At 47.0% G+C, this 12,552-nt stretch overlaps 1 protein-coding gene across 3 annotated transcripts; it reads left to right on the top strand.

Annotated features, from left to right (window-relative positions):
• Nucleotides 1–1,642: 1,642 nt before the first annotated feature.
• LOC147185862 (adhesion G protein-coupled receptor F3-like) lies at nucleotides 1,643–12,456 on the top strand. Of its 3 annotated transcripts, none has more exons than XM_086104191.1 (26): nucleotides 1,643–1,761; nucleotides 3,388–3,482; nucleotides 3,762–3,804; nucleotides 3,944–4,096; nucleotides 4,910–5,074; nucleotides 5,244–5,306; nucleotides 5,384–5,428; nucleotides 5,506–5,580; nucleotides 5,701–5,769; nucleotides 5,910–6,068; nucleotides 6,159–6,329; nucleotides 6,420–6,464; nucleotides 6,756–7,148; nucleotides 7,421–7,527; nucleotides 7,607–7,665; nucleotides 7,739–7,878; nucleotides 7,942–8,157; nucleotides 8,247–8,450; nucleotides 8,525–8,677; nucleotides 8,770–8,948; nucleotides 9,247–9,411; nucleotides 9,490–10,893; nucleotides 11,133–11,174; nucleotides 11,707–11,772; nucleotides 11,892–11,958; nucleotides 12,045–12,456. In XM_086104191.1, the coding sequence occupies exons 2-26, from the start codon at nucleotides 3,390–3,392 to the stop codon at nucleotides 12,113–12,115; spliced, it is 4,347 nt and encodes a 1,448-aa protein (XP_085960317.1). In that variant the 5' UTR covers nucleotides 1,643–1,761; nucleotides 3,388–3,389; the 3' UTR covers nucleotides 12,116–12,456. The 3 variants fall into 3 exon arrangements, 2 of the variants coding, with proteins under 2 accessions (XP_085960317.1, XP_085960316.1); XM_086104190.1 differs by having other exon boundaries at nucleotides 3,756–3,804; XR_015099446.1 differs by lacking the exons at nucleotides 11,892–11,958; nucleotides 12,045–12,456 and having other exon boundaries at nucleotides 3,756–3,804; nucleotides 9,490–10,644; nucleotides 10,776–10,893.
• Nucleotides 12,457–12,552: the final 96 nt, after the last annotated feature.

Here is a 12,552-nt window from a genome sequence, read left to right as displayed (position 1 = left end):
CCAGAAGAGTTTGAAGACCCGAATTCATCTGTAACGAGGGTGCCCAACCGAAGATCGACTTTTTCAAGCCACCACGGTGGTGAATTGCAGATGAAACAAACCTTGAATGAGAAGAACCGCATCTGAAAGGTGACCTGCTTTTTTTTTTTTTTTTTTTTTTAACACGGACACAAATCTTTTTTTTCCCCAATTTCCGTCTCGCCGTCGACGTTTGACGCACAATCTTCAAGCTTGTTCTGTCCTTGTCTCGCATGATGCCAACTTCTTTTTGTTCTCGTCTCAAAAGGCCCCCCCCCCGGTGAACAGAAAAGCTCCGGTTACACTCGTCAACAACCCAACAATAAGGACACGCACACCATCGCCGGTGTGCCGCCACAAAGGTATCTGTGATCCCAACCTCCAGACAAAAGACGTTTGCAAATCCGCGGAACAGAAAAGTATTGAGAGAGAAGAGTGAAGGGAGCGGCCTTTCGTAACCCCGTGACGTGGCGGCCATGTTGGAAAAATAAAATGCGCTGCACTTCAGTCGTCTGCCGTCTGCGTTAAGCTTGCATAAAGGGGGGGGGGGGGGGTAGTGGCGCAGACCCGGCCGAGATGTATTTTTTTTTTTTGTCCTTGAATTTATTCTCTTTATTTCAACAATTGGGATTTCCGGTGCTTGCAAGCTCACTCGTGCCGGAAGATAAACACTTTCGTCATCCCGATGGGGATATTAAGTCTTATTACCGGTAGTCTAATTTCATCCATCCGTGATTTCGAATGCGCGTATTCGCACGGGCGTGCCGCAACCTATGAAAGTGGTTAACGAGAAGCAAAAAATCGATGTTTTCATGTCTGCTCGTCGTCATTCGGGTCATTGTTGAGCTGAGGCCCCCTCCCGGTTGGCTTTGGACCGACATTTTTCTGGACTTTGTATTGACCCAAAATAGGGAATTGATTTTGGTATTCAGAGTCGTCTGTGCTCCTCCCAGTCGCATCGACATTTTTCTCGCCGCATCAAATGGCAACAGACATACTGTATCTCCATCGCAAATTCCAATCCAGACCCGCCAAGCCTGTCTGGGCAGTCTCGGAATCATCAAATCAAACAAATGAAATCGGCCTATCCATAAAAGGGCTTTTCTGATAAGTCGCACCGTAAAGAAGCAAAGATGTGACATTCTTCATTGTTCAACAGTCATCCCGTTGTGCAAGAAGAGCCGTATTGCCGCGATACTCATTATAATACCACTATTATATGTTTACACATCAAATATTTGCCCTCAGGGAATTTTAGCGTGAAATCAGCACAGCAGACTATGACGTTTAGTCTCGCAATGTTCAGGAACGTCGATGCAAGTAAACCTTCCTGAGGCCTCGCTTGCTCGGCATCACTATTTTGCCGCAGGTTATTCATTCCCGAGAGGTCATTTAGAACCGTTGTTTGGGTGTCATCGTTTGGATTTCATTTCATCTTTTCCCTGTCGCGATTATCAGTGCAGAATTACGCAAACGTCTCTGTCAGCAGAAAATACGCACAAGGAAACAAAAGAGTGAAAAATACTGTGTTGTGTTTTTGTGTGTGTGTTTTTGTGTGTGTGTGTGCGCGCGCGTGTGTGTGTCTTACCAAATTTCAGGAAGTATTTGAAGCGGCGTGTTTCCCATAGTTCAGTATACGGGTTGGGCAGGCTTTGACGAGGTGGAAGCTTGTGTCATGAACTGAGCTCTCCGCGCACACACAAGCGCCAATCTCAGCAGGAGACGGAAGAAATGTGAACCGAGGTAAGAAACCGCATTACCGCTACCTCTTATGTCTATGTGGGTTCTTTTGTTTTTTTGTTTGTTTCATCTTTTTTTTTTTTTCCCCCAGTAATTTGTTGAATGGATAAAACGAATGACCGATTTTCTCACGCAACCTGGGATATTATTGATATCTCGCTTGGCTTAGTTAAAAGAAAGAAAAACCCTAAAAATATACTATATATACTATAAAAATATACTATAAAAATATGATATATATAAAATAAATATGAAATAAATATAAAAATATACTATAGATTGGCGCTCTTCACGTCATCGCCTACGCACCCATTTTATTTCGAGGAGCCGGTGATAGCTTGGTGACCTTGCCGGGGGTCACCGGTTGGCCTGCAGGGTCAGCGGCAGCATGTTGACGTCGCGAGCTGGTCCCCCGACTCGGACGCCAGAAGCGCTTTGCCCAGTGACGAACGTTTCTGCTGTTCCGATCTTGGCCGTCGCCCGTGTTTTGATCTTGCTGGCAAACACCCATAAGACTGGCATGGAAACACAAAAGCATAGCCGTCCGTCTTTATTGTATTTTTTTTGGCAGCGTGGGGAAATTGTCCACGCGGTGTGTCAAGCTAAATACTTGGCACGCACATTTTATTGTTTTTGTTTTTACTGTGTATTTGAACAAGCGTTTGTGTGAAAACCTGCTTCTCAGCATTGCCACCAGGAATTTTCCTTGCTGGACTGATATGGCCGAGTTGTATAAGTGAGCCCGATTCGACGTACCGTTCTTTGTTCACTTGGAAAACCTGACCATTGCGTTGCCCTAACGACAAGTTAGCGCGCCACACTAATCCCTCCGACGTGTTGTATTCCAAAGTCTCGGAAGAAGGAAAAAAAAGGGAGCCAAAGTGTACTCTGCTTTCTAATCCGATGCTGAATCACGACATGCCGCCTACGTGAGGTCGGCTCCGGTCTGGCGGGCGCACGCCATGAGAGGTTGTTGATCGTGATGGCACCGCACTCGATTTCAAATTTGAGGGGAATCGCGGCAGGCGTTTGGGCCGCCGTCAAATTTTGGGCGTTCTCCTCCGAGAAGGGGCACGGCCGCCTTCCTTTGAGCACTTCTTTTTTTTTTAGCAGCTATAAGAAGTCAAAGTATCCAAAGTATTCCACTTCGATGGGTATTCAACAAGTACTCAACTTTCACTTGTTTTGTTTACGCTTTGTTAGCGCTCATTAGTGCGGATTGAACATTAATTCCAGGAGATAATTCATATCATGTTCCTCGAAAGTACTAAAAGTCTGAACAATGAATCACGATAATTAGTAGTTTTACAAAGTGCTCATATGCCTTGCCAGGTGTTTTTTTTTTTTTTTTTTTTACAATCCAGAGACTAATTTTCAGATTTCAAACACTTGTACCGGTTAATTGCACTGCTCAAGCGGTATTTTGTTTCACTTTTCTCTTCAGCCGTGTTGTTTAATTGGATGATTGCCGTCGGCATGCCAAATTTCACACCATGAGCTCAGATAACACCGATTGCGTTGGTGACAACAAAAAAAAAAGCGAACAAAGCTGGCTGAAGGATGAAAAGAAAAAAAAACGGAATTAATTGAATTCTTGTTTGTTTTGGTTTTTTTTTCTTCTCTTTTTAGGAATGGCAATAAGTAAGAATGGCTTGATCGTTGTTCTCCTCATCGTCACACTCTGCATTTTGGAAACCGGAAACATCTTCAAGTTGTCAAACCCGGTAGGCTCTCCGCGTCAAAGCCTTTTCGCATGTCCTACCACGCTATTGTATTTAATGTCGCACGACCGACATTATGCTGGCACATGAAGAGCCAAAAATGTATTTTAGGTGATACTTGGTGTTAAAGGTTTGTCCACTGACATGGACAATCCAATTAACTCATTTAGTACCAGCCAATTCTAGACCAAGTCTAAAAAGACGTTTAAAAACGTCTTTGGGAGTGAATGAGTTAAAATGTCTTGTTTTTTTTTTTTTTCTCCCCACTTTTTTAAGGAACAGGTCCGCTTCGGAGAACAACACATCATTAGGGAGAAAAGGCAAGGTGAGTGAGAGTAATTCGACTGAATATTTATGGGAAATACTCGACAGCGGTTCAACCTATCCATACCCGGACAGAACTTCCCTGACTGCGTGCGATTTGTGGAAAGCGCTAGTTGAGATGGTGCGTGTTCCCCCCACAGAGCCGCTCGGCCGGTACCAATACGAAGTGTCCGTTGAGCTAAATGTGACAAGTGTTGAGACAGTGGATTACCTCCGTGGCCTGCTGCACAATCGCAGCTCTTCCCTGCCTCTGGGTCCCAGTGCCAATTTGACACACATTAACATCACCCAAGGTAGGCTCTTCGATGGCAGCGCGTCATGTTTATCAATGTTTTTGTATCTTGGAAACAAAAAAGCAGGGTCACGCCGTTTGTCTGCTGGCCGTGTCTACCAGACCAAAAAAAAAACTTTCTTTACAAACAGGCTCATGCAATCTGCTATGGGGGAAAATAAGGGCAGGTTCTGGAGGCGGTAAGGTGCCGTGCGGCCATTTCAAGATTTGAAACCAAACCATAGGAAAGAACTCTAAAATGAGCCAGTTGCTCTTACGAGTACCAGCCAAGAGGCGAGCAGCAGCATTTTAAAATCGCTGTTCAGTTGGAGACCCAAGTTCAAGCCAGAATGGGACGAACGAGGGGCCACCGGGACCAAACGCCTCACTCTAGTCTTCTTTTCATTGGAATTCAAGAAATCCGATGCCACACTTGGCACGAACAATGAATCTGCGGCCCTCCTTGAAATCTGTTCACTTTGTTCTTAGGAATGCCCGAGACAACGGTGTCAGATAAACAGATTAATGCTGTTCTTTTGTTGTCTGAATTCAAGTTTTTCTGGTCATTTCTATTGTACAAGGCGGCTGTTATGGCGGCTTGGGGAGTGGGGGGGGGGGGGGGGGTTTCACTTCAACAAGGAAGTGTGGACATTTGATATTCTTTCCACTTTGACACGGCAGGGTTGTCAATGATTGAGCTGTATTAGAGGAAGGGCCGAGTTCCCAAGCGCTTCCGAAGATCCACATATCAAATAAAGTCCAGTATCTGGCATGTGCAAATAACCCTTTGTCGTCAATCATTTCATCATCATCATCTCATCCTTTTTATTTTTAGTTTGCTATCTCAATGGGAGCCACTTCCAGTGCCGATGCCAGGAAGACTTTTTCTGGCCAAGTGACACCTGCGTGACATACCAAGCCTGCGATGAGATTGTTAATGATGCCTGCACATGTATCCACGGTATCCCCCCCGAAGGGCACTACTGCCAACCGAAAACGGGTGAAACCTCACTCTATATGGCTCGTTTGACAGAAATTCTGTTTTTCGAGGAATGTCGGCTTCATGTTGACTTATTTCGTGAGAGACAAGTTGTTGAATATATGAACGCCGGACATTCAGAGACGCATCTCACATCACTTTTTCTCTCAATTCTGGATTTCTTTTGCAGGCCCGCGGTTTGCCACAACAGTCGGCAACACGGCGGCGACTCTTGAACCAACGACACCAACGAGTAAGAGCTCATCTCAATTTTTTTCCCATTGTGACATTGGACATTGTAGAGTTGTTTTTATTTTTTTTTTCCTACAGACACATTATTGGACACGACGACTGGAGTGCCAACGACACCAATAGGTAAGACTTTCTGAATTCTGTGACCAGAAGAGACTATTTGTTCAAATGCGTCGCTGCATGATGGATCCGTTTTGCAGACCCACCGTTCCCAACACCAAGTTCCACAAGCACCTTCAAAACCACAACAAGTGGAGTATCCGCAACAGTGACGAGTAAGCGCACGACCTCCCACGTACGACGCATTGCAGCGTCTTCAGAAGGAGTCTCAAAAGAGAATTTGATCTGTCGTCCAATTGGAATTCACACGCTTATTATCCCGACATCTCCTACAGGCGCAACGCCGCTTTCGACAACGACGGTTTCAAGCACTCCCACTGCGGTCTCGACGACGTCAGCAGCAAGTGTGTCAAAAATCTCTTTGTTTAAAACCGGATCATGTTTGTTTCCGTCATTTGACAGACGAGATTGATTGACACCACATATGAGGATGAATCGGTCTTGTATTGTGCCGTGTTCCCATCGGATCTATCCCCCCGGGCAGCACCTCCATTTGTTTTTGAATACGTCTTCTCCATCGAGCTGAGCACCACGAACGAAAGCGCGATAAATCGACTGAGGAGCATTCTGAGAAACGTGACTTATCCCATCGCCGTAGACGTCGGCGCCTACCCCGCAATCTCTGAAATCAACATGACGACAGGTAAATTAATAAAAAAAAGTCATTTGCATCATTTGAAAAGAAATGATTGGGACAGAGGACATGAAGGCTTTTCGGTGTTCTTATTTCTAGTTTGCAGTCCAAGCAGTAACGGTGTTCAGTGCAGATGCGAGGATCGGTATCGTTGGTCATGTGACCAGTGTTTCCTGCATGGATCATGTGACAACATCACAGACGACACGTGCGGATGCATCGAGGGGATTCCTCTGGGTGGACTCTATTGCCAATCTATCGATCAAAACAGTAAGCAAGAAAGAATTGTTTCATAAGTGCCAAAATGTATTTTGATGATGAGGACGTATCGACGACGCTTCTCTTTTTGTTTCTTTGAAGTCGCTTCTGTCTGTCCCACCACAAGCGTCTTTCCGACAACATCATGTAAGTGAGATTTGTTTTTTTTCAAACCAGATCAACGTTCACCAAATCTTTCTGTACACACACACAAAATCCTGCAGCATGAGACAGGGCTATGTTTTGGGGGTTTTGATTTAGATTTGATTGACTTATTGCTTATACATAACCCACCTAACTTCAAAGTTCCATCAGGTTTCTTCGCTCAAATTATGATTAACTCATTCACTCCCAAAGACGTTTTTAAACGTCTTTTCAGACTCGGTTCAGAATTGGCTGGTATTGAATGAGTTAAAAAATGTTTCATCTTTTTTGCAGATACAACATTGGAGTCGACAACTGCAACACCAACAACTCCTGGAACGGATGCTACGACGTTTCAAGCACCCACAACTGTCGCAAATACGACAACTCGAGCGCCGGCAACTGTCACAAATACGACAATAAGAAACACGACAACGCAAGCGCCGACAACTGTCGCAAATACGACAATAACAAATACGACAACTCGAGCGCCGACAACTGTCGCAAATACCACAATAACAAACACGACAACTGTCGTAAACACGACAACGCAAGCGCCGACAACTGTCGCAAATACGACAATAACAAACACGACAACGCAAGCGCCGACAACTTCTGCAACAAAGTCCACGACTACTCAAGCGCCAACCGCCGTCACAAATACGACATCAACTCAAGCACCAACAAGTAAGAATCCATTTTTCATGATGTTGTGAAGCGGCGTTCATCACAGACAAAGGAATGTTACGAAAAGAAGTACAGTCAAACGTCATCGTGGTCGCTACACTTCGGGCAAACGGTGCTGCCGTGGTTGCCGGAAAGATCGTGTGAATACGTCATGACCACAGAGCTTGCTTTCTCTTTTTATATCGACTTGTTTTTGCGACAGATGAAGCTGTGCTCATCTTGATTTCCACTCAGCTACTTTTTTTTATGCTTTCCGTTTTCTCTCTCAAAAGTATTCCAATTGGAGATGTCCATCCGATTCGACAAAGAGTACACTCCGGAACTAAGCGATAAAACCAGCTCCGTTTACAAGGACTTTGAGTCTCAGATCAGGCCTGTGGTAGGTGCCGGGAGAATCCCTTTTTTTTTTAAACATATATTTCGACTTGTTCAACCCTAATGGTGACTTTGACTTCCAGTTATTCGACCAATACGGAAGGCTAACAGGATTCGTCAGCGCTTCTGTGACGGCTTTCAGGTAAACGTGGCGCAAACGGTCGGAACTTGGTTGAAAGTCCCCGTTGGTTTGCTTCCGTTTCTTCTTCTTCCAGGCCGGGAAGCGTGATTACAGACTTTACCGTTGAAACATCGCGAGTGGACGCTCGGGAACTTGCCGCGGCGAATCAGGGATTCTCCGTCGCCGTGCAGCCGATCGCTAGCGTCATCGGTTCTGTTACTGCGCTTTACAATAGTAAGTTTCACCATCCCCGTGGGCAACTTTACCCTGACCGCTAACCTTTGACCTTTTCCTCAGGTCCGACTGAAATCGCATTTCCGCCTGTGACTTATACCGGAAGGTCAATGACCTTGACGTGTGGCCCCGCTCCCGAGAGCATTCAGTTAGGACCCGTCCCTCAAGCTCGATGGAAATTAAATGGAAAGGAAATCAAAGCGGGCGGACGCATCCGAGTCACTTCGTCCGCTCGCGCGTCCGAGCTTACGGTCACGAACGTGATTCTGGCAGATGCCGGTAAGTCGACACTCGCGCCGTTAATGCAAAGACCGAATTACGATCATGCCCGAATTCTTCTGCAACTTGTTTTGTCTTTTTTGGCCCAGGGCTTTATGAATGTCATCTAATAGACGACGCCGTGACTTTTGTGCAAGTGGGACACGCGACGAAAATCAGACAAGCGCCGAACGTGCGAGTGCCGAGCAAAGTCAATGTGAAGTGTTCAGACGGGGGGACGCAGCCGCTTCGATGTTGCGTGCAGTCCAACTATGTTGTCAGGTGGTTTCTGGACGCCGGCGTTTTAAACTCCGGTAAGCCAGCCATGAAAAGTTCACCGCCCTGCCCCTGCCGTTTTTTCCCAGCAACGTTTTTAACATTTTCGCAGAGGAAAAGACCGACGAGGAAAGCTACTGCATTTTGCACCGATATCGTCTGAGTGGCTGCAGAGATTCGCCAACCCGAGAATTACGTTTTACATGCAGAGTAGACGATCCGCAAGGCTTTGAAGAGACAGCAACAATGATCCTTTTTAATGAGAGTAAGAGCACCCTTTTAAACGTGCCTTTTACTTTTTTTGATTGATTAGTCTCACGATGACGTCGGCATTTTTTTTTTTTTCCCTCGCAAAAGACGTCGCATGTAATGATCCGCTGTACGGGAGCGGACGACCAAATGACGTGTCGACCGTAGCGTGTGATCCGGGTCAAGAGGGGAGCAGGACTGCCATATGCAGGGAGACGGGAGAATGGATCCTTCTGGAAGACACTTGCATCGTGACCGCAATCAAGGACTTGCTCGTCGTTTCTGAGGTAAGTGATCACATTTCGCATATTTCCCTTTTCGGATAGGTGAAAATGATCGATCGGCGATGCCCGTTTAGGATACTCACAGTTAGGAAAAGCCTTCCCGAGGCGCAAGCTTTTCACGCGCGGTAACGGGTCGATCGCGGGAGGCCCGTCGCTTGAAAAGTCCATCTTGGGTCCAAAAAAATCTCGGGCACCCTCGTGAGGGTTTCGTTTTTCAGCACTCCAGCGAATGACTTGTTGAGTGATCAATGCAGAAATGTACTTCATTCCAAAAATGTTTCTGACCTTGCATTCCATGCAGGATTTGGTCGAAGAGGAAGCTCCGCAATTAGCCGCAAATCTTAGCGAAGTGGTCCAGGAGCAAAAACAAGAAATTGCAAATTCATCCGCGACCATCTCGGCGATCGTCGGCATCCTGAGCGTCATCGCCAACGTTTCGACCCAAGTGAACGAAACCGTCATGGAGGTACGATTGGCCGTTCGCTAGCGGCGCCGATGCGGCGCGGCCGACGAGTCCCATCGGGAAAGACGTCTTTCTTTGCAGAACGTGCTGGCGACGGTCGACGTCCTCGTCGGCGACGACGCCAGACAATCCTGGCGAGTCCTGAGAGAAAACGTCACTCGCAACGACAGCTCCAGATTGCTCAGCTCGATGGAGACTCTGGCCGATGAGCTCGTCGGGGAGTTCACCATCAGAACCGGGTTCATTCAGCTCAACAGGACCAGGTTCAACGACTCCTTTGCGGCGGATTTCAACTCAAGCGTCGGCATCGATATTCCAAACGCCGACGGTAACGATGTCGATATCACCGTCATCGTTTTCTCCACCCTGGACAACGTCCTGCCGCCTCGCAACGCCAGCTATGACGGCACGTCCGCAAACAACACCGACGGCACGTCCGCTTCCTTTAATGACAGCCTGAACGCGGCGGTGGCGCTTGTCAAAGTCAAAACGGACATCCGGAATGTTACTCTGAGTTTCAAGAAGCGGAACGACTCGCTGACTCAGAATCCGCAGTGCGTCTTTTGGAACTTCAGCCTTTTTGACGGCTCGGGCGCTTGGGACGACCGGGGTTGCGCGTTCGTTTCCGACACCGACGACGTCGTGACCTGCAGCTGCGACCACCTCACCTCCTTCTCCATTCTGATGGCAACGGGTATCCCCGAGTCGATACGAGCGGCTTTAGATCTCATCACGTACATCGGAGTCGGCATATCGATGGCGAGCCTGGTCATTTGTCTCCTCGTCGAAGCGTACGTGTGGAAAGCCTTGACGAGGAACAGCACGGCGTTCATGCGCCACGTGTGCATCGTCAACACCGCCCTGTCTCTGCTGATCGCCGACATCTGTTTCATCGTCGCAGCCTCTTACGCCAAGAACCCCCTCGAGAACCCGGGAGAGGACCGTCGGGTTCCTCTGGCGCCGTGTACCACCGCGACATTTTTCATGCACTTGTTCTACCTGGCCCTCTTCTTCTGGATGCTGGCGTCGGGTCTTCTTCTGTTCTACCGAACCGTCATGGTTTTCTCGCAGATGTCCAAGGCGGCCATGATGGCCATTGGCTTTCTTTTCGGCTACGTTTGCCCCCTCATCATCGCCGTCGTCACCGTCGCTGCCACAGCCCCGGGCAAAGGATACATCAGGGAAAACGACGCATGCTGGCTGAACTGGAGCAAGACCAAAGCCCTGCTGGCCTTGGTAATACCGGCCTTGGTTGTCGTTTTTATCAACATTTTGATCGTCATCGTGGTCATGTTCAAAATGCTAAGAAGAGGCGTCGGGGAGGCGGCTCCTCCTGACGAAAAGCACACGCTGGTTGTCATTGCCAGATGCGTGATCATTTTGACTCCTTTGTTTGGACTGACGTGGGCTTTGGGAGTGGGGACCATGGTTTCGTCCACCAATGAGGGGATCCACATTGCGTTTGCCTTCTTCAATTCGCTGCAGGTAAATTTGCTTCGCGCCATCACCAAATGGCAGGGGTGTCAAACTCACACATGACATGACAAATGGACATTTTCGCACGGATCGTGCAAGTTGACGCTCATTGATTTTCTTTCGGAGGCCCACAAAAAGGCCACGGGCCTGGAGTTTGACACCAATGCCATATGGTTTTTCAACCATCAGTATGGTGTAACTTTGGTCTTGTTTTTAATTTCTCTCTCTTTTTCTTTTTTTTTTTTTAGGGTTTCTTTATTTTAGTGTTTGGGACACTGCTGGATTCAAAGGTAATTTCTTGTGAAAAAAAGTTGATAGGAATTGAACGTGGGCGGCACAGCGGGGGACTGGGTAGCACATCGGCCTCACAGCGCAGAGTGGCGGGGTTCGATTCCGGCTCGGGCCTTCCTGTCTGGCGTTTGTATATTCTCCGCGTGCCTGCGTGGGTTTTCTCCGGGTACTTGGTTTCCTCCCACATTCCCAAACCATGCATGCCAGGCTAATGGAAGGCTCTAAATTGTCCCTCGTGTGAATGGTTGTTTTTCGATGTGTGCCCTGCAATCGGCTGGCGAGCAGTCCGGTGTGTACCCGGGTGCCCAAAGCCAGCCAGGATGGGCTACGGCACACCCGCGGCCCTCCTGAGAATAAACCGATGGATGGACTAATTTCATTCAGCACACTCATCTGTTGCTGCAAAGCCACTCTGCTTCCTCTTTTGGCCAAAACGCGCGATTAGTGTCTAGTCAACATTATTACTACATTGTTTCCAAAAGCACAGCCATCAAGTGAAATGATTGATTTTCAATTTGATTCAAATGATAGATCCGAGCCGTTCTCTCCAAAAAACTACCTGTATCAAGCTCAGGCTCCGGCTCCAATCAAACTGCAGTAAGTGATTTGCCGATCATTTATGCATGACATAAAATGTATCCTTACAAACTTGTCATGTTGTCTCTTTTGGCTAGTTTGATGTGTAATCGTGTTCTTGACTTTGTTATCTCTATCAGAGTACAAGTGCTGGTGTTTCTTCTTCAAGTGGTCTCAAATGGTTGCGAAAACTACGTGGGAAAAAATGTGAGTTATTGACCCCCTCACCCCCCATCCCGCCAGACCCGCATATTCAAATTGATTTTCTAATCAAGACTTTGTCTGTCCTCCAGATGTCTACCATGTGTGGGAGGCTACAAATTCCAGCGGCGCCAGTGGCTCTGAGCCATTCTCCAATATCTGAATCAGATGAATAATCACTCATAAAATGGGCTTTACTTCAGATTTAAGAAATCTGTCGCTCTGTACGATTTAGTACAATGTGATATTTCAACTGCACCGAGTCATCAACAATCGTCGTTTCAAAACACTGCAGTGGCATAAATACCCGGCATGCGTTCTTGGACTGGTTTGTGCCAGCACTGTGTGGAATGCACGATTTTGAAGTTACGCGGAGTTACGGGTCTGTTAAATCACCTTAAGTTTGACCACTAGTGACAATGCATTTGGTGATGCTGATGCTCACCTGCACACTCTAAACATCCTTCTTTGTTGTAAAAAAAATAAAAAAAATGGAAAAACGAATTAATTTTCTTATTTCCTAAAATGTAGCCGAAAAAAGTACTTAATTCATGCACAATTAGGCACGCTGACCTCAGCAAAGATTAGTCATTCTGAGGT

Source organism: Hippocampus guttulatus, chromosome 23 (assembly GCF_054856545.1).
Source record: "Hippocampus guttulatus isolate MCC_2025c chromosome 23, RoL_Hgut_1.0, whole genome shotgun sequence".
NCBI classification, from domain to species: domain Eukaryota; kingdom Metazoa; phylum Chordata; class Actinopteri; order Syngnathiformes; family Syngnathidae; genus Hippocampus; species Hippocampus guttulatus.
Note: the sequence above shows the minus strand (reverse complement) of the source record. Positions and strands in the feature narration are given on the sequence as shown.

Bases quoted from the DNA above. Each gene is read 5' to 3' on its own strand.
- LOC147185862 (XM_086104190.1), top strand. From the start codon at position 3,390: ATGGCAATAAGTAAGAATGGCTTGATCGTTGTTCTCCTCATCGTCACA. The intron at 3,483-3,755 runs GTAGGCTCTCCG...CACTTTTTTAAG, and splicing joins TCTTCAAGTTGTCAAACCCG to GAACAGGTCCGCTTCGGAGA. The intron at 6,465-6,755 runs GTAAGTGAGATT...TCTTTTTTGCAG, and splicing joins CGTCTTTCCGACAACATCAT to ATACAACATTGGAGTCGACA.